The sequence below is a fragment of the Crotalus tigris genome, unplaced genomic scaffold, assembly GCF_016545835.1.
Source record: "Crotalus tigris isolate CLP2741 ecotype Arizona unplaced genomic scaffold, ASM1654583v1 scf7180000017961.1242950, whole genome shotgun sequence".
NCBI classification, from domain to species: domain Eukaryota; kingdom Metazoa; phylum Chordata; class Lepidosauria; order Squamata; family Viperidae; genus Crotalus; species Crotalus tigris.
In genome coordinates, this window is record NW_024096745.1 from 1,054,562 (window position 1) to 1,075,323 (window position 20,762).

The 20,762-nt window shown below is 34.7% G+C and overlaps 1 protein-coding gene across 5 annotated transcripts in view; it reads right to left on the bottom strand.

The window, feature by feature from the left end:
- ANO5 (anoctamin 5) overlaps positions 1-20,762 on the bottom strand; it is an 86,063-nt gene that overhangs the window by 45,343 nt on the left and 19,958 nt on the right. For 2 of the 5 annotated variants that reach the window (XM_039345570.1, XM_039345571.1), the window contains exons 2-5: positions 19,172-19,242; positions 14,048-14,095; positions 4,946-4,990; positions 2,086-2,199 (exon numbers count right to left, since the gene is read on the bottom strand). In XM_039345570.1, the coding sequence (XP_039201504.1) occupies positions 2,086-2,199; positions 4,946-4,990; positions 14,048-14,095; positions 19,172-19,242 (278 nt within the window). The remainder of the gene's footprint in view (positions 1-2,085; positions 2,200-4,945; positions 4,991-14,047; positions 14,096-19,171; positions 19,243-20,762) is intronic. The other 3 variants (XM_039345573.1, XM_039345574.1, XM_039345575.1) reach the window with 3 other exon arrangements.

Consider the following 20,762-nt stretch of genomic DNA (forward strand, 5'->3'; position numbering starts at 1 on the left):
CCAGAGACCTATTTAGATGATTCCACTCATGAATCACAATCTGTGTTCCTACTCTCTCAGGAATTGTAATTTTAACTTTTATGATATTTTAATATCAATTTCGTATTTACATTTTTCATCTGATGTCTGCCACCCAAAGTTACCTTTTGTGAGATGGACAGCTATATAAAATTCATAAATAACCATTTCTTCCCCTAAGATAGCTTGCAAAATCAAAAAAAATACACAATCCAACTATAAAACAAAGAAAAATCAACAATTAAAGAAATAGACAACTGATAAGAGATGGCTTTAAAAAACAAACATGGATATTTGATCTAGGAGGAATTATTTTTAACTTTAATTTTTAACGAAACCGCAGTTTCCTTACGAACAGGTAGGCCAGCATTTCTCGGTCTCCAGTAATAGTTCTGGGAGTATGGACCTCAACACTCAGAATTCTCATCAGTGGTCATGTTAGCTATGGAATTCTGGCAGTTGAAGTTCCTGACTGAGGAAAAGACCTTAATGAATAAGTTTTTTTTGTTTAATTATATCATCCTATATTTATATACAGTTTGAATGAAGATAAAATATTAATATATACAGGAAAAAGAAAAGAAAACTTTACATTGGGTATATTTATTTTTCCACATGATTGTATGTGCAAGATGCTTCCATATTGTAGAAAGTTTATAGGGTACATCAGTTTTGAAACTAAACAAGATGCTATCTCTCTTAAAACAGAAGCATAATTATAACAAGAGGTATAATCATCATCATCATCATCATCCAGTCTGAACATCTGGCTGACTGTGCGATGATCCATAATAATAATAATAATAATAATAATAATAATAATAATAATAATAATAATAATAGAGTTGGAGGGACCTTGGAGGTCATCTAGTCCAACCCCCTGCTCAGGCAGGAAACCCTATACCATTTCCGACAAATAGCTGTCCAGTCTCTTAAAAACTTCCAGTGTTGGAGCATTCACTGCTTCTGGAGATAGGTTGTTTCACTGATTAATTGTTCTAATTACGGAAGTTTCTCCTTAGTTCTAGGTTGCTTCTTTCTTTGGTTAGTTTCCATCTGTTGCTTCTTGTTCTGCCTTCAGGTGCTTTAGAGAATAGTTTGACTCACTCTTCTTTGTGGCAGCCCCTGAGATATAATTAAATGTACTATTCCATGCTAACTAATGTACAAAATGTCATTATTCCCATAGGAAACATAAGAAAAAGAAAAATAATTAGGAGGAAAATACTATGGATATTTTTTTTACTTTGTCTTAAAATGAAAAAAAATAATCCTATTAGATCAAACTGAAATCAAATAGATCTATTTGATTTTCTATATTATGAGTACAGATGCCTTTGAGAAGCAGTTGGTCAGAAAACTGAAAAGCTCCTGAGAGCATGAAGTAACTATGACTTATGTGTCTGGTATTTGAATGATTTTTCCAACTATACAAACTGTATTCATACACACACAGGGAATTTTTCCCCCCATACGACTAGTAATTACTTTGTTTCCCTATCCTGATGTTGCCCGGTGTTCTGGACTTCAATAATCCTTAGCCAGGGAAACATATTTGAGGATACCAGGTAAGAGAAAGCTATCAGAAACTGCAGAAGCATCTTTCAGCCACAGGAAATCTTAGGGGCTGAAAAAAGTGTCACAAAATACAATACATCAGGTTGAAGTACTGTTAACATGAAGCATCTTGTCTAGATGAAGGGCATTGCCTTGCATAGTCTATAAGAGAGCGCTCAAGCCTGCAAGCAGTGATGTAAACTTTGGCAGGGAAAAAAAGAATCTAGCTTTCTTTTCTTGCATGCAGCACAACTAGTATTATCAAACATAATTTATTTTAACATTACATCAACAACAACTTTAGAAAAAAAAACTGATCCTGGTTTGTAGAGATGAAAAAGAATTATTTTCTTTGTAAAGAGCACCCATTAGAATTGTGTCATGACAGGGCAGGAACAGAACTCAAGAGTAAAATACAATCAAAACTTGTACATAGTCTTTATATCAGGTTGCTGGCATATAAAAAAGCAAAATTATGTCCTAAATTTAGAAGTAATAAAAGGTGCTTACCAATTTTTTTTCTCCATCAATTTTTGGGTCATCCACATAAGTAAGTACAAAGTCTATTCTCCGTTTACCATCTCTGAAGAAAACAGAATCCTTGCTTTGATGTCTCTTATCAATCTAGATAGAACAGAAAGCATCACTATATCAGCATCCATTGTACATATATTAAATATCCTTATGTATCTAAGTTTTTTCAAACTTTCAGGAAAAGACTACGGTCAAATAAGGTTTAAATAACATTTATTTTCAGACAGATATTTGCAACACAGTTACAAAATATTTTTCTTATATTTGCATAGCCAAACACTGACATGACTGACTTTCTTCATAAATAAGCAAGCACAAATGCAGAGACGTTTGCCACAATAAAGTCACTCTGTTATAAAGATATTTATTAAACAGTAACATCTGAAGCCTACACTATGACTCACACATTCACCATAGAGTAAAGAAGCTAGTCAACATACATTTGAACGAGGACACAGAGTTGCTACTTTGAAATGCTCTTTTATGTTGCCAAAGTATTTTAGTCCAGTGCAATTTTGTACATTTTACTGTATAGATGATAAAGTGACAACATGTGAAAGCAGAAAGCATAAAAGCAGCTTTGAAAATAAAGAGTAAGTGCTATAATATTATAGTTTAGGAAAACAAGATGTGCAGAAATGAAATCTACCTGACTGCAAATTTTATGGGAATAAAAAGTATTTACAGTTGCACAGGTCTGATATTGTTTGTTTGTTTTTAAATATATTTCTTACTTTCAAAAAGTGATTAGTAGCAATCACACTGTAATAAATTTGGGTAAACTCCCCCTTTGTAATTTACTTGCTATTTCTGAACTTCAAAAGGAGATTTCTGGGACTTTCTAAATAAAATAAAATAAAACTAAAAACAATACAAAACAAAATCCTAAGAAAACTTTAAGGGAAAAAATCCCCATGATCATGTGATCAAAATTCAGATGCATGGCAACCAGTTCATATTTATGACCATTGCTGTGTCCCAGGATCAACTCTTGCAACCTTCTGGGACAGGTTCAGGGTCTTGCAATAATTGGAAGTATAAACAGGGAGAAGGAAAGATTCAGTTAAAGACTTTTTGTTGAGTATATTCAATGTAGTGCCAAGGTGCTGGCTATACACCAGAAGAGCGTGAGTTCTAGTCCTGCCTTGTGCATGAAATTGGCTGGGTTAGGCACTCTCTCTCAGTCCCACTGAGGAATAAAGATAGCAAACTTTGGAGGTTTCCATTTTGAATTCCTTCAGAACTAAATTTGGAGAATCCAAATGGTTCAGACAATGAGTTATTTATTCCAAAGGGTTGAACAATGTGATGGAATGTGCAGTTGGAAGAGTGGGAATAGGGGAATCTCAGCATTTGCACCATAGCTTCCTAGTCTATGGAGATTCTCAGTCATCCAGGTCATAGTTATTCCAAAGATGCTTTTTCACGAGGTAACTGGACTTTCTTGTTTTTCTTTGAAGACGTTTCACTTCTCATCCAAGAAGCTTCTTCAACTCTGACTGGATGGTGGGGAATGGAAAGATTATACTACTGCAGACAGCTGTTCATTTGCATTCTTCTAGTAAGTTGTTGATGCTACTTGGAGCTTATCTGTATCTTCAGGGTCACCTGAGTAGTGCAAATGGGTGTGGAGCCTTCTTGGAATTATTGAAAGGACTGTGTTGTAGACTAGAGATAGATGATGTCATATCCCTCCCCCTCTGTTGAGAGAGGGATGTTCAATTTTGACACAGATGGCCTCTTTGACCCCTCTTTCAAACCAGTGGGATCTATGTCAAAATTGAACAGCCCTCTTTCAACAGAGGGGGAGGGATACGACATCATCTATCTCCAGTCTACAACACAGTCCTTTCAATAGTTCCAAGAAGGCTCCAGGTAACATTAACGACTCGCTAAAAGAATGCAAATGAACAGCTGTCTGCAGGAGTATAAATCTTTCCATTCCCCACCATCCAATAAGAGCTGAGGAAGCTTGGGTGAGAAGCGAAATGTCTTCAAAGTAAAACAAGAAAGCCCAATTGCCTTGTGAAAAAGCATCTCTGGGATAACTACGACCAGGACAACTGAGAATCTCCATAGACTGGGAAGCTATGGTGTGAATGCTGAGATTCCCCTATTCCCACTCTTCCAACTGCATATTCCATCACATCGTTCAACCCTTTGGAATAAATGACTCATTATTTTCTGATTCTCCACAATTCTATAATACTTCTTTGGATGCTAATAAAAATGGTGTGCTGACTTCATTCTTAAGGGTACCAATGTCATGGTTTATCTAAAAGCATCATGTTAGTGTTTTTTTTCCATTAGGCTAGGGGTAAGATAAAATAATCTTTAAAGGTTCTTGCAGCCCTTCTACCCTTTGATCATGTTTGAATAAATATAAGGCACTTACCCTATGTATAAGAGAGCACCACTATAAGGCTGAGTATAGGCTACAGAAGAATTGGATTCACAACCTCATATTTGTTATCTAAGTGATTTATACCTATTTTTAAAATGCTAGACTTTACTAAATAGCATTTTATGTCAAGAATTATTCCAATGCAACATTTTTTTCAATTGTCAAAATAAATTTAGCAATTAAAAAGTTATAACATAAAGCTGCTTCATATCTTTCAATGAAACAGGAGCTATATAGACAGCTCTAGGATCGTTATCTTTTGACAGATACTGAATTCTCTCTAAGTGTGTATGATTTATATTTATCTGTTTAAGGTACAGGCTAAAATTCATTACTTCATCTTGTTCCCTATTAAAGAGAGACATCACATAATGAAGCTTGTTATCATTGCAGCCATCCAGGTGTTAGTGGTACAACTTGTCAATGGTTTACCCTGAGACGTCGTTTCAGGAACAGATTGAATCTCCTTCCAGACTTCTGGAATAACCAACAGGGTGTTAACATATGAGCAAACTCTCTTTTTTTTTAAAAAAAACACCTAACTCTACAACTTTGTATGATCGGGGATTGAAGTAATTTCCCCAGATTATTGAATAACTTTACAATCTGAAGGAAACGAAGGGGCAAGAAATGCCTATATTAGGTCTTCAAGAAAGCCTTCTACAAGCTGTTGTCCTCCAAATATGCTAGAAATGAAACTGCCAGAATTTGCAGTCCTGCTATTTTGGAATGCTTCAACAAATCTGTAGGAAATAAAAGGCGTTGTAATATTCAGAATAGCCATCCACAGCCTCCTTAGGAGATGTAGAGTCATTGTTTTCATAACCCTTTCATATTTATTATTCATGGATAGAAGTTACCAGCTTGGATTCAACTGGTGGTGTTATAACAAGAATGAATGATGTTCTGCCAGAAGAATGGACATTGACTTTTGAGGACCCACATTTGTACTTATAGACTTCCCGAATTACTTATTATACCTTTATATTAAGTTAAAGAAAGTTATATAAGAAGTTGGTTTCTTAACAAATATAAGACTCGTTTTATGATCCTATCCAGATTAAATATTTTGTAATTAATCCATACAACAAAGAACAATATTCATTCAGAGCTATATAATAATATTCTTGTTACCAACATGGAGAAGTTATATTCTTCAGAGCTAGTTTCCGTGTTTTTAGAGTTATGAGATAATGCAAGGTTAGTCACATATTATGTCCTTTGTCTTATAGGGTAAGTCTTATTTTATTCCTGACCTTAGTTTTCATCAAAATGTAATATTATTAAATACTTGGCCTTTCTTTATCCATAAATCTGAAATAAGCTATAATGTGTACCTTGCTACATTTATCAATATTTAGTGTAAAGTGGCTTTAACTTCTGAGGCAACAGAAACAAAAATCTGATTTAGGAGATGGAATCTGATCTTGGATAAATCTCCATTTATCTCTCAGTAACTTCAATGGCTGCTTTTTTTCTACCCTGGAATGAGAAAACTCTGAAAAATGTGGCAGGGTTTGAAAGTCTAGAGCAATTGAAGGTAGAGAGACTGAAGGAGTCACATGCTGCCAAATCTCTGCTGTGAGGAGATATGATTCATTTATTTGTTTTTCAAAGGAAAAAAATAGTAGAAAAAAAAAGCAAATGCTATTTGTTTCTCCACATGTACGTTGCCAGTATATTACTAGAAGGGTGATAGGTTCATCAGGTTTTTTTTCAGTTGTAGTCTCATATATATTTATCTAAAAATAGGTCCTACTGTACTCCAAGAAATTTTATTCTGCGCAAACATGCATATTATTGCATTGCTATGAAACAAGTATATAGTTATGATCAGAATTATGAAAATCCAGCACTTAGTACAATTGCAGAGGGCAATAGAGAGCATCTTGAGGATTTTAGATTCTGTCTTTAAGTAAAGTCAGCCTTAAGCAAAAGGTGGATTGTCAATGTCCAGTGAAAACTCAGAAATGAATATTTTAATATTGTACTGTCCTTTGTGCCTCTCCTATAAGATAAAATGCCATTGTATTATTTTTGCAATACAAGAGACTTCTCACTAACATAATAAAATACGTCTTCCTAGATTAGGATCTTATATTTTAAAAAAAATGTCAACACACATCACACATTAATATCATTTTATATCACACACACACACACATACACACAAAATGGGGCATTTTTGTGCTGTTTTGTCTCTCAATATTTTTCAAGATATTAGAATATAAACCAGAAGAATATAAATGTTCCTATTACACTTTTGAAAAAAGCACTGCATAGTTTAATTATTTTGCTACATAAAAAGTTATACAAACCTTAATAAAAAACCAACATGGTTTTTTACTAATAAAAGGTTTTCACCAGCCTTTCAAATATAGATTCATAAAGAGAACACAAACACGGATTAAATTGCTTTTTAAGATTTACTTTCATTTTCTTTCAATATTATACTTTTCACCATATAATATTTTAAGGCAGTAATAGAAAAACTCTGCTCCCACATCAAAACTATGAGTTATATCAATGCACCAAAAGACCCATGGCAAAAGTTAGTAATAGAAAATATATATTACCAAGATATTACCCATGTGAGGAGCTGAAGAAGTATTATATCAGAATTAATTACATTTAAATTACTTCTAAAAGAAAGAAATATACATTTTAGGTCTATTTTCTGAATACATTGAGGTAATCAAAACAGATACAATTTTATCCTGCTTTTGCTCATTAGAAATTATTTACTTTCTAAGAGTAAGCTATATTATACTTGTTTGGCCTTCAGCTTTAAAACTATTCCACTCAGAATCCCCCTGCCCCAAAATATAAACTTGATCCTTCACTGCAACTTACAGGGAAGTGATGTACAAGTAGTTTACTTAGAGAGTGCATGCAATTTTTCACTGCTGTAGAAATAAATGTGGTGTTAATAAACAAGCCAAAGATCTGTTAAAAAAGACCCCAGACCCTTAATGTAAACTCATTCCAAAGCAAAATCAAACACTAAAAAGAAAAAAAGAAAAGAAAAATAAAAACCTTTCCAGTTTTCAGTATTAGGTAGACTTTTCAAAGATGTTTATTTTTTGTATACAAGTATACATTTAGTGATTTTTTTTCCAAAAATCTTCCAGTGGAAAATATTAGAGGATTATAGTTTTGGTGAGGCAATCAGTAGTATTTAAGCAATAACCCTTACAAAACTATTATTTCGGCTTCCGGTGGGAGGCGACGGCGATGGCGGCTAGCTTTTAGCCGTCCAGCTGGGGAAGTGTCAGAGCCGCGGAGCGCAGCGTGCATCAGCTGGCCCGCGGCTCGGAAATCCCTTCCCGGGCAAAGGGAAGGGATAGAGAACGCAAGAGTAGAGGTAGAACCCCTGAACCCCCTCTGGATTTATTTCTAGAGGGGGTGAAAGGAGTGTTCCCTCGGAGCTCTTGCTGATCTCCGCCTCCCAGCTGTTTTTGCTTCCTTGGAAGCAAAAGAAACCGCCGCTTCTATCTCCGTGTTTACAGCATTTTGGTGAGTAATTTTTAAACGGACGGAGCAGTTTAAAGGACTTTTTTTTATATTTTAGGTGTTTATTTTTTTATCTTTTGATTTTTACTACTTTTCCTCCTTTTCTTTGTTATACTAGTGAAAGGACTTAAGATGGCGTTTTGAAAGTGTCGGAGTTTTTTTTTCCTTTCTCTTTTGTTTTACTTTCCCTTTTTAAGGATTGTTTTTTGCTTTTGCTTTTGCTTTTGGCTTAGAATTTTTTTTTTTGAATTGTTTGCTCTTTTATTACTTATTCTTGGGATTTATTCTGGACTTTTAATGATTATAGTTTGTCTCTTTTTAAAAATTCTTTTTTTCTTTTTTTCCTCCTCCCTTTTTGGCTGGAGGGGAAAGGGAAGTGACAATTGTGCTTTTTAAAATGGCTTCAAAGAGGCAGCAGCCTTCCTCAGTACCCAAGGTTATTTCTTCTCCTATAACTTCCACTGCACAGCTACAACAACAATCTAAACATGCACCACCGGCTCAGCCACCACCCTCCCCTCCTCTACCTGGACTTTCAGTGCAAGAGGTTAGAGGCATAATGGGAGAGATTGTAGTTCAAATGAGAGAGGAAATGACTCAATTTGTTTCACAGATTAAATCAGAAATTAAATCTGATCTCAAAGAAGAGATAACGGGGATAAAGTCTAAATTGCAAGAAAATAATAATGAATTACGACAAGATATACTGGCAGCTGTTTCAGGTTTGGCTACTGTGGTGGTTAAGCTCGATGCAAGGCTTGAGGAAGTGGAAGACAAAGTTGACTCTTTAGATGACAAAATTCAAGACGTGGAAAGGAAGGTGGACTCCTCACAAGAAGATATTTTGATGTTTCAATACAGACAAATGGAGTATGCTCTGAGGATTAGAGGCCTCAAGGAAGATATGAATCAAGATTTGATGGAGGTGGTTCTTAGTGATCTGGCGCTGGCTTTGGATATGGATAAAGGAGAATTACAGAGAGAAGTAGAAAAAATTTATAGACTCAACTCCTGGATTGCTAAGCAGAAGAATTTGCCCAGAGATGTGGTGATTTACTTTACAAAGAAGTCCCTGCGGAATGAGATTATACAAGCTTTTTACAACAAAAGATTTCAGATTGCCGCCCAAGATGTCATCATTCTAAAGGAAATCCCATCTAAAATTTTAAGAAGTAGGAAAGACTTTGCTTTTTTAACCAATGAGCTTAAAGCTAGATCGATGCCATTCAGATGGGAAATTCCGATGGGTATCGTTTTGAGCCATGCTGGGACACGTTACAGATTGAACACAGTTGACAAAGCTAGAGATTTCTATACTTCGGTCCTGAGTGCAGGCTCAACTTCATCTGGTCGGAAATCTTTGAGTGCTAAGGAACCTGAGCAGCAATCTGAGGCACTAGATTTGGTTTCCGCAGGGATGATAGAAGTGGCAAAGCAACGCCAAACGGAGGCTAAAGAGCAGAGGATGACTCGTGCAGCTTATAAGCGTAAAGAGAAAGAGCAACGTAAAAAAGAGCCCAAAGAGAATTCTCCTGGAAGTGCATCACCGCCGGTGGGAGGAGCAAGACCCAAGAGTTATGCAACACACGCAGCTCTGTCAGAGTTTGATGGTGTCTTCTCCAGGCTGCGTGCCAAGGGAGATGGCAAAGTTTTTGACCTGGAATGTTAATGGATTGAATTCTCCTCAGAAACGGAAAAAAATCTTTTATTATTTGAAACAACATACCAATGATGTTATTTGTTTACAGGAAACTCATATTCTACTTAAAGATCAGAAATATTTAGTTAATGCTCGTTTGGGATCTCATTTTATATCTCCTGCACCTGGGAAGAAAGGGGGAGTTGTTATATATGTCAAACAAAACCTGCCAGCTTGTCTGGTAGAATCAGATCCCCAGGGGAGATATGTGATGATTGAACTTGGTATTTATGGTAAGAAAGTACTTATAGTTGGACTTTATGCTCCAAATCAACAACAGGAACAATTTTATAAACAGTTACACCAAAAAATAACTTTGCTTGATTATAGATCGGTGGTATTAATGGGTGATTGGAATGGTGTCTTAGATACACAAAGGGATAAGAAAGGTTCCTCTCCTTTTCTTAAACAAGCAAGGCTACCTAAAGCCTTTTTTGATATGAAAGAAGACTGGGAATTAAGGGACTATTGGCGGGAACGTAATCAAGAAGAGAGAGACTTTACTTTTTTTTCTGACAGACACCAATCTTTTTCAAGAATTGACTTTTTCTTGATTACCACGGATTTGTATAATAAAGTAAAGAATGTAAAGATTTTTCCTAGATCACTGACGGATCATAGTCCAGTTTGGATGGAGTTGATTCAAGAGAAAGAGGAAAGAAGATCCTGGAGAGTTAATGAAAATTTGTTTAGACAAGAGAAGAATGTTCAAAAACTAAAGGAGTGTTTAAAGGACTATTTTGCTTTGAATATGTATAAGGGGACTTCAATGTCAATGGTATGGGATGCAGGTAAAGCATTTATGCGCGGTGTTTTGATAAAAATGAATAATTTTTATAAGCGAAATCAGATTCAGAAACGTAGAGAACTTGAAGATGAAATTAAACTAAAAGAAAGGGCTTTGATTCTAAATCCTTCTGATGAAAGTACTAAAGAATCTGTAAAGTTATTAAGGTCACAATTTAATATGTTGATAGCAGATCAAGCTGCAACCAATTTATTATTTATGAAACAAAATACATTTTGTAATGCTAATAAGCCGGGGAGATGGTTGGCTTATCAATTAAGAAAGAAACAGAGACTGAGAATAATAGAGAAAATAAATTATAAGGGTAAACTAGTTTCTCAGAAGGAATTAATTAAAAAATCTTTTTTGGATTATTATCAAAACCTATACAAATCTACTAATGTACAACTGTTAGATATAAATAAATATTTAGCTGAGGCAAGTTTTCCTAAACTGACTGAGGATCAGAAATATGAAATTAATGGTTTAATTACTAAGGAGGAAATCGCCTCAGCAATTCAACAATTGAAATTAGGGAAAGCACCGGGTACGGATGGGTTAACAGCTGTTTATTATAAAGCTTTAATGGAGGAGATGATTCAACCATTAAATGATCTTTTTAATGGTATCTTACAGGGTTTAGAGATTCCTCCTTCATGGCGTAGTGCTTTTATATCATTGATTCCAAAGGAGGATCAAGATCTTACTTTACCAAAAAATTATAGGCCTATATCTCTTTTAAACGTGGATTATAAGATATTTGTAAAAATTTTGGTAAATAGGCTTATGAGGGTGGTGCATCATCTTGTGCATAAAGATCAATCAGGGTTTATAACAGGAAGGTATATGAAAAACAATGTTAGACAAATTATTAACTTGTTAGAATACTTAGATAAGAACAACCAAGTTCCTGCAGGGCTCATATTTTTAGATGCTGAAAAAGCATTTGACCAACTGAATTGGCATTTTATGCTAAGAGTAATGGAAGAAATGAATTTTGGTGAAAACATATTACAAGCCCTTAAGGTAATATATCAAAAACAAACAGCACAACTTATTGTTAATGGAGGTTTGTCGGAGGTTTTCACAATAGAGAAAGGTACTAGACAGGGGTGTCCTTTATCGCCATTGTTGTTTGTTTTAACATTGGAAATATTATTGATTAAAATTCGAGAGTCTCAGGAAATTAAAGGAATATATGTTAATAAAAAAGAATATAAGTTGAGAGCTTTTGCGGATGACTTGGTTGTTACTTTGTCGCAACCTGATTATTCTGTAGTAAACTTATTACAGTTGATTCACCATTACGGTTTGGTCTCGGGTTTCAAGATTAATGTAAATAAGACTAAAATTTTACCTAAAAATTTGTCGAGTCAGGAGAAGCAGATTTTGGTTAACTCGACGGGTTTTGAGATTGTTAATAAGGTAAAATATTTGGGGGTGATGCTGTCTGTTTCTAATGCAAAACTATTTAAAAATAATTATGAAAGGTTGTGGGTCGGGGTACAGAAAGACTTGAAGAATTGGGAAAAGCTGCAATTATCCCTCATGGGAAGAATTGCAGTGATAAAAATGAATATTCTACCCAAGTTTCTTTTTTTGTTTCAAATGTTACCAATTTTGAAAAATGAGATTAATTTAAATGAGTGGCAGAAGGGTCTCAATAAATTTATTTGGGCAGGGAAAAAACCAAGGGTTAAGTTCAAAATTATGCAAGACTTCCGTGAGAGGGGCGGACTCAAGGTACCAAATTTGAAATTATATTATGATGCGGTGGTTTTAACATTAATTAGTGACTGGGTAAATTTGACAAATTCTGAGATACTTTATCTAGAGGGATGGGATTTACTTTATGGGTGGCATGCCTATTTAATATTTAATAAAAAAATAGATTGGGCTTTTAAATCTCATATTTTAAGAATTTCTTTACTTAGGATTTGGAGAAAATATTATAAAAGTGATTTTAAAGTACCATTATGGGCTATACCTTGGCATGCGATAGAAGGAATAAAAAGAGGGGTTAAAATGGATATGGTGTCTTACAGACAGTTACTTAAATGGGATGGACAAAACTGGCAATTAAAATCACGGGAAGAATTAGCACAAGAAAATTTTATTTATTCTTGGTTCCAATATAGGCAACTATTAGATAGATGGAAGATGGATTGTAAGGTGGGTTTTCTTAGAGAAGATGAAAATCTTATTAAGCAACTGAAGGATCAAAGACAAACCCACATTAAGAGAATTTATGGGGTTTTAGTTGAATTGGACTCAGAAACGGAACTAATTAAAGATTGTATGATTAGATGGGCGCAGAACTTTGGTGAGCCAGTTTCATTGGACACCTGGGAAACTATTTGGGTGAGAAATGTCAAATTTACTCAAGCACAGAATCTAAGGGAGAATTTTTATAAAATGTTTTATAGATGGCACCTTGATCCACAAAAAATGTCTTACATGTACCCTGACGTGCAACCTAAATGTTGGAGATGTGGTTATAAGGAGGCTTCCTATTATCATATTTGGTGGTCATGTAGAGAGATAAAAGCATTTTGGATCAAAATATGGTGGAATATCCAGAGAATTTTTAGAAGGAGGGTAAAATTTACTCCGCAATTATTTTTGTTAGGTATTGTTACAGATTGTGATACAAAGGAGGTTGTATTGATGTTAAACTTGATCACAGCCGCGAGGCTGTTAATTGGACAATATTGGAAGAAGGAATCTTTGCCTACATTGCAGGAATGGTTTTTTAAAGTAGCTTATCTGGCAGAAATGGCAAAGATTTCGGCTTTCTTAAAGCAACAAACGCAAGAGAAGTTTTTTGCTATCTGGGACAAATGGATAAAATTTATACAATTTAGATTGGGTATACAAAAATATTATATAGCTTTTTCATAAGTTTTATTTTTATATATATTATAGATATCTTTTTTATATATATAAATATAAAGTTTTTAATTTAATTTTTATTTTTATTTTTATTTTTTTTTTATTATTATTTCTTAAGCCTATATTCTGCTCTGGGAAGCTCAGGGGGGGGGAAGGGAGGGTTTTTGGGAGGGGTGTGGGTTGGGGGGTTTTTTTTATATGTATTGTTTAATTTTTTTTTTCTTTTGTATATGTTGTTTTTTGTTCTGTATTGTTCTTGTTTTTTTTTGTAAAATTTATAAAACTTTTAAAAAAAAAAAAAAAAAAAAAAAAAAAAAAAAAAAACTATTATTTCAGAAATGTAGAAACCTACAAAACTGGTTTACTTAACCTCTAACCTTTCATTCATGTCGGAACTATATTTTCTCATATAACTGGGAATTTTTATAATTGCAATTCAAATCTTCTCCAGCCACACTGAAGAAATCAGGTGTTCAAAAAACACCTGAATTTTGAAATGTAAATTTTATTCTTTGAAAGAAAACTGGAAAAATCTTTTTTTCTCTCTCTCTTTCTCTCTCTTTCTTTTGCTGCACTTTGGCAAACGGAGAGCACAATACCATTCATGCAGGAATATATAACCACTTCCCCTGTAGCTGCTTACCCCTTGAAGGTCAGAGATGAGCACTGTGGTCTCAGTGGTACTTAGGCCCTGCCAGTGGCATCATGGAAAAATATAATGCTGTTAGTGTGGTGCAAAAGCAGCAGGATGCTTATAAAAATGCAGCAACCATAAAACTCTGTGGCATTTTTTGGTTTGTTGTTTATGGTTCAAAGCTGTGATGAATGATTCCCAGTTTAATTCTTAAAACAACTATGGATCACTTAAGCCATTTGTCATCTTTTAAGTATTTAGACTAGATAGGAATCTACTAATAACTTATGTTTGACATGGATTTTCTCTACTTTGTCAAACATTTAGGATTATAATTTTAAAAGCTTGCTATATAAAGAATGACTCAATAATACATTTTGGATGCGATTAAAAAGTATTGACATGGCATTTTTGAGCTCTTTAAATATTCTTACACAAATTTGTTTCATTTAGATATTCAATGTTCAGGTCTAGCAGTCTCTGGAATACAATCCATATTACCCTATAAAACAGAAACCTAATGCAGGTTTCAAGAAGATGTTGAATTCAATACAATAAAGTTATTTACATAATTTAGTGCCAATGCTGCTATAGCACTTAAACATAACAAAGTGAATTACATTGATAAGTGATGTTGGCACATTAAGAAAAAAGGGAACAAATGCTTGAGGTATTAGTTTTAAATATAAATAGGGGAACTGAAACAATCGCCTAGATATATTAACTTCATGAATATGTATTGGGGAATGATTATTTTTTTTATTAAACATGCATTTTCTTTTAGTGTTCTTTAGCAAAAATTAAACTAGACCTATGTTATTAGTGCGTGATTAGTTTGAAAAACCCTTAAATAAATGAACATCTCTGTACTTTCACAAATTTCCTTAAAATAAAAGCAGAGAATTTGTTGTAAAAAGCAAAGTATACATATTTAGTAATCTATCAGAACTAATTTGAGCAACACCACTTACATTGTCATAAGTATTATGAATAAAATGTGTTCTCCTAATGATATTTCCATAATTTATCTTGTAGGCCATATAACTTGCTGTCCATAAACTAGAATTAAAGAGCTAGAAATTTCTGATCTTTTAACACTATTATAAATGTGTATCCAGCCTTTATAGCCAAAAGCTATCCAATCTTGCTGTCCAATTCCCACTGCCTTATCCCGACGCTTCACTTATCCACCTTAAAATAAAGCCATTCACATTTCCTCATCTGCTTCCAATCCTCCTCCATTGTCTATCCCAAATTAAAACATGTCAAATCTGCTCCCCTACTTTTGCCATCTTCTCTTACTATCCTTCACTGCAAACACCAATTTCCACCTACCACAATCTTCACTGATTTGAATCCTTTCTTTTTTCTATCTTGATCTTTTCCTTGCCTCCCATCTCTATTTTTATTTCACTCCTTTTTCCCACATCTTACTATGAGCACTGATTTTGTTTCCCTTTCCTAACTTCTGTAGATTAATCTGATTGAAACTTCAGTATAGTTTTTTTTTGTTGTTTTTAGTATCTAGAATATAATATTTGAAAATTAATTCAAATCTTGCCTGATCTTTATGTTCTCTTAGGAAATTTCAAGACAGTAAGTATGAAGTCTGGTGAGACATTCAAAAAGTCAATAGTTAAAATATTAACAAAAGTATTTAACTTTGGTAGTTCAAAACTTTACCAAATCGCACTGTGACTTCTAAGTCTGAAAAGTTGTGAATTAAGGAAACAAATGAGATGTACAAGTTGACTTATGTTAATTATTTATATAAAAATATGTGTACAATCTGAGATGTTTAAAGTTTTTTCCCTTCCATTTTTATCCACATTTATATAAATGTATTTTTTTATATTTTGATTTGTTTTAGAATTATATAATTTATATTATATTCTAGTTGATAAATCCTTCTATTAATATCATTTTCCATAGCCCTGAATGTAAAGAATGTACATAAGCAAATATGCAAATCAAAGAAATTTCTATTAAGTAGTTCCAAAATAAAACAGTAAATTTTAATCTCAGGGCATGCTGATGAATGTATACTATGGGAAAGAGACTGTCTGGCTAATATAGCGGTTAATGTTAGAGAAAGTTGGGCCTCTTCAAAAGTTATCCCCATTTCCATATGTAAATTCTGCATCAAAATATGGAATTTAACTTGTAAAGAGAATCGGATCAAGGTGCACGACAGAACTATGCTGTTTGCAGGGGATAATATTAGCTACTATTTTTCTCTTTGCCTTCAAGATCAAGTCAATTTTCTTTTCAGACTCTGTTTAAAGCAAGTTAGGAAATACATAGTTCCATTTCTATAGTTGGAAATTCAAATAGATTTAGGTTGATTTAAAAAGCAGTCCTATTTTTGAAAGTTGGTGAAAGTTAAGATAACAAAGAGGTTGCTTCCTATGGCAGGAAAAGAGTTGAGGCTGTTTCTAATGATATTTGCATAGGGAGAAAGCTATTATTATTATTATTATTGGATCATTGCACAGTCAGCCAGATGTTCAGACTGGATTTGGCATTTTGTCTACCTATCGAGTCCTTACCCAGGACCTGGGATAGGCAGATGTGGATGTTTGATGGTTATTGTTTATTATTATTATTATTATTATTATTATTATTATGGATCATCGCACAGTCAGCCAGATGTTCAGACTGGATTTGGCATTTTGTCTACCTATCGAGTCCTTACCCAGGACCTGGGATAGGCAGATGTGGATGTTTGATGGTATTACAGATATCGTCGCAGGATGGAAGCAGTTCCTAATAAGGCCGCCTTTTGCAATTGACTAATAAAATTTGTCAATGCCAATTGTGTTCAAGTGGTGCTCCAGTTGTTTTGGGATTGCACCCAAGGAGCCTATGACTATTGGTACTATTATTATTATTATTATCATTCATCGCACAGTCAGCCAGATGTTCAGACTGGATTTGGCATTTTGTCTACCTATCGAGTCCTTACCCAGGACCTGGGATAGGCAGATGTGGATGTTTGATGGTATTACAGGTATCGTCGCAGGATGGAAGCAGTTCCTAATAAGGCCGCCTTTTGCAATTGACTAATAGCGAATTTGTCAATGCCAATGGTGTTCAAGTGGTGCTCCAGTTGTTTTGGGATTGCACCCAAGGAGCCTATGACTATTGGTACTACCCTTGCTTGCTTTTGCCACAGTCTTTCTATTTCTATTTGTAGGTCTTTGTATTTTGTTATCTTCTCCAGTTCTTTCTCTTCTATTCTGCTATCTCCAGGCACTGCCACATCCACTATCCAGACTTTTTTGTCTTTCTTATCGACAATTGTTAAGTCTGGGGTGTTATGTTGCAGGTGCTTGTCTGTTTGAATTCTGAAGTCCCAGAGCAGTTTAATTTTATCATTTTCTATGACTTTCTCTATTTTATGATCCCACCAGTTTTTGCTTACAGGCAAATGATATTTTTTGCAGATCTTCCAATGCACCATTGTTGCTACTTTGTCATGCCGCTGCTTGTAATCAGTCTGTGCAATCTTCTTGCAACAGCTTACCAAGTGGTCCACTGTTTCTTCAGCTTCTTTGCATAGGCGGCACTTACTGTCTGTTGCTGTCTTCTCAATTTTGACTTTGTATGCATTTGTCCTTAAGGCTTGGTCTTGTGCAGCCAGAATTAGTCCCTCGGTCTCTTTCTTCAATTTTCCTGCTCTTAGCCATTGCCAGGTTTTATTATTATCTGCTTTCCCAGCTATTTTTTTCATGTATTGGCCATGTAGTGCTTTGTCTTCCCATGCCTCTATTCTGTTCTTCATTTGGTCTTTCTTGTAGGCCAGTTTGGTCTCTCCAGTAGTTAGTAAGCCTTCCTGATATACTAATTTCAGTGCATCTTCATCATTGTTCTTCAGATATTCTTCCAAAGTCATTTTTTATTATTATTATTATTATTATTATTATTATTATTATTATTATTATTATCTCACTAACTCTTACAAGTGGAATTGTCTGAAATGGGAAGTTCATAGACAGGTATGAACAGGAACGGAACACACAAGAACTGGTTTCTCCTTAAAAGAGATACCCAGTCCAGGCTAAATGATCCCATTCCAAAACAACCTGGAGAAAAAAAAATAAAAAAAATCCTATTATAGTTAATGGGAGGTGAGGTTGCCAGTCTGTTTTTTAATATATCTGATAGAGATAAATAATGAAAATGCACCCACTGTCATTTTCTACTCAGGTAAGTGAACGTTGGTATAATTTGGCCAAGGTGTTAGTGCTGTTTTTAAATTCTCTATGGAACTAATCTAAGGATGCCTTAAAAGTAACATAAATATATGAGAATTGATGGAATGGATATTATTTAACAAGTTAAAAATGCTGTGTTTAGTACACACTTATATGATTGACTTAACTTAAAAGGAAAATAAATTAACTCAAATTAATGGAAATAATGGTAAAATGAACATGAGGCACACACATTCCCAAACTGGAAAGAAAAAATCATTAGCTATCAAATGTTGAAAATAAATACAATATTGCAAATGGTTAGCAATGAAACAGCTGAACATCATTACAGGTCATCTACCCCCATTAATGATGTTTTTAAAGTACAACTTAGTACTTCAGAACTCATTCTGGGATAAAATTTAGATCCCTTATTGAACTATGGACACTTAGTACTGATACCAACAATTAACTTGATATTATTTTCAATCAGATATGCATGTACGATTTCATTCTGACAAACTGTGGGGAGTAATAATAATAATAAAATATATTTTAAAACAGTTCTGCTCAATATGGTCTCTTCCAGATGTATTGGCTTGGAATTGAAAGAACTGGAATCTTTTTTTGAAAGCAGAAGATTATGAATGGCTGCTTATCAGTATGGCTACTGCTAGATTGCAGACTGCTAATTACATTTTACTTGAAAGTCAACAAATATAAAATTCTGCAGGGCCACAACCAGTAAGAATTGACAATCTTATTATCATAAATGTATGTTTAAATAGTATTTTTAAAATAAATAATAATTAAAAAACATACAAATTTGGTTTGGAAGGGTAAGGTTTGGCAATATTTATAGTTATCTCAAGTAATTTCCATCAATAATATCCAATCTCATTTTACAAAACCATTTATATCCACAGTTAACACTTACCTCAGAATTGCTAGGAAATTCTGATTCTGTATTTGATGTAGTTTCAAACAAAGGTCCATTACTTTCTTCTCCTGAACAATATATAAAAAAAGTATGTTTACTTCTCATGTTTCCTATTTTAAATATTGTTTTCATTTGCTTATATAAGACATATAAACACACACAAAAACTCTTGATCTTAAATGTATTAAAATACTAAGCAAGCAAACATCATCCAGTTTTGCAACATTATTCAAATAATGCAACAGTAAAAGGGATTAAATTTAAACTTTACAAATTTCAAATGCCTATGAAAAGGTCTACACACTTACCATCTTTTACTTATTTTAAGTTGAGCTGCATACAAGTTTAATAAATTAGAATTATTATTATTAATAATTATTATTAATGACTGGGACAAAAATGGTAAGTTAATGTCCCTGGTAAAATATTCTGTAACCAGATACTAAGAAGTCATTCTCTGAAACAACCAATAACAAGTTCACCTTTAGGACTGAAACAGGTATCATCCAGACATCATCAATTATAAAAATATCACTGGAAGAATCTGCTTTCATTTCTGATTAGTCCCAGATTTTAGCAACTATATTCTACGAGTCCACAATAACCCAGAAGCAGCAGCATACAAATGTCAATATAAAACAAAAGGAATAATGAAATTCTTAACCCACTATATTATTACATACTAAGCCAGATCAATGTACAAAACCACTCATTCAGTAAATGAACTCATGATGGCACTGAATGACTGGTACCTATGACTGGTCCTCATACTTACATTGGTGGCAGCATATCCGTGGTCATGTAAATGTGATCTGGGCAATTGTATGCTGGCTCACAACTATGACATTGCAACATCCTTTCATCATGTGATTGCCATTTGCAACCTTCTTTTCCTACCCAAAAAGGCAATGGGAAGGCAGCAGGAGGTCACAAATGGTGACCATATGACGTTCTCACTTAACAACATGGGATTCGCTTAATAATGGCAACCAGAAATGCCAGAACCTCCACTGCACTGCTTTATACCCACATTGCTTAGTGACAGAAATTCCAGTTCTAATTACATTTGTTAAATGAGGACTAGCTGTAGCTTGTTGTTCAGAGCAATCAACACAGTTCAGTTAGCTTAATACTGCATATACCAGTGGTTCTCACCCTTCCTATTGCCGCGACCCTTTAATACAGTTCATGTTGTGTTGACCCCCAACCCTAAGGGCTCTCCAAACACGCATCAATGACGCCCACTCACCCTCCGCGCCCGGGGCTCAGCGTGCCTCACCTGTCCTCACCTCACTTCTGAAGGTTGCCAGCCTGCCTGGCTCCAGCTGGCTGGGGAGGGAGGGCAGGAAGACTGCTCCACCGGCTCTGCCCAGCCTGGTTGGAGAAGCGCCCAGGCAGGGAGAGAGGGAGAGAGAGAGAGCGCGCCAAGAGGGTGACAGCGTCGGCAGAGCTTAGTTCAGCCTCCTCAGCAGAAAGGGCCACAAAGCAGCGCAGCCTCCCTTACGAGATGCTCGATGGAAACGAATCCGGTGCTGCAACGGCCCCCAGCTCGAAGCCGTGCAGAGACGGATAGAGGAGCGGTGTCTCA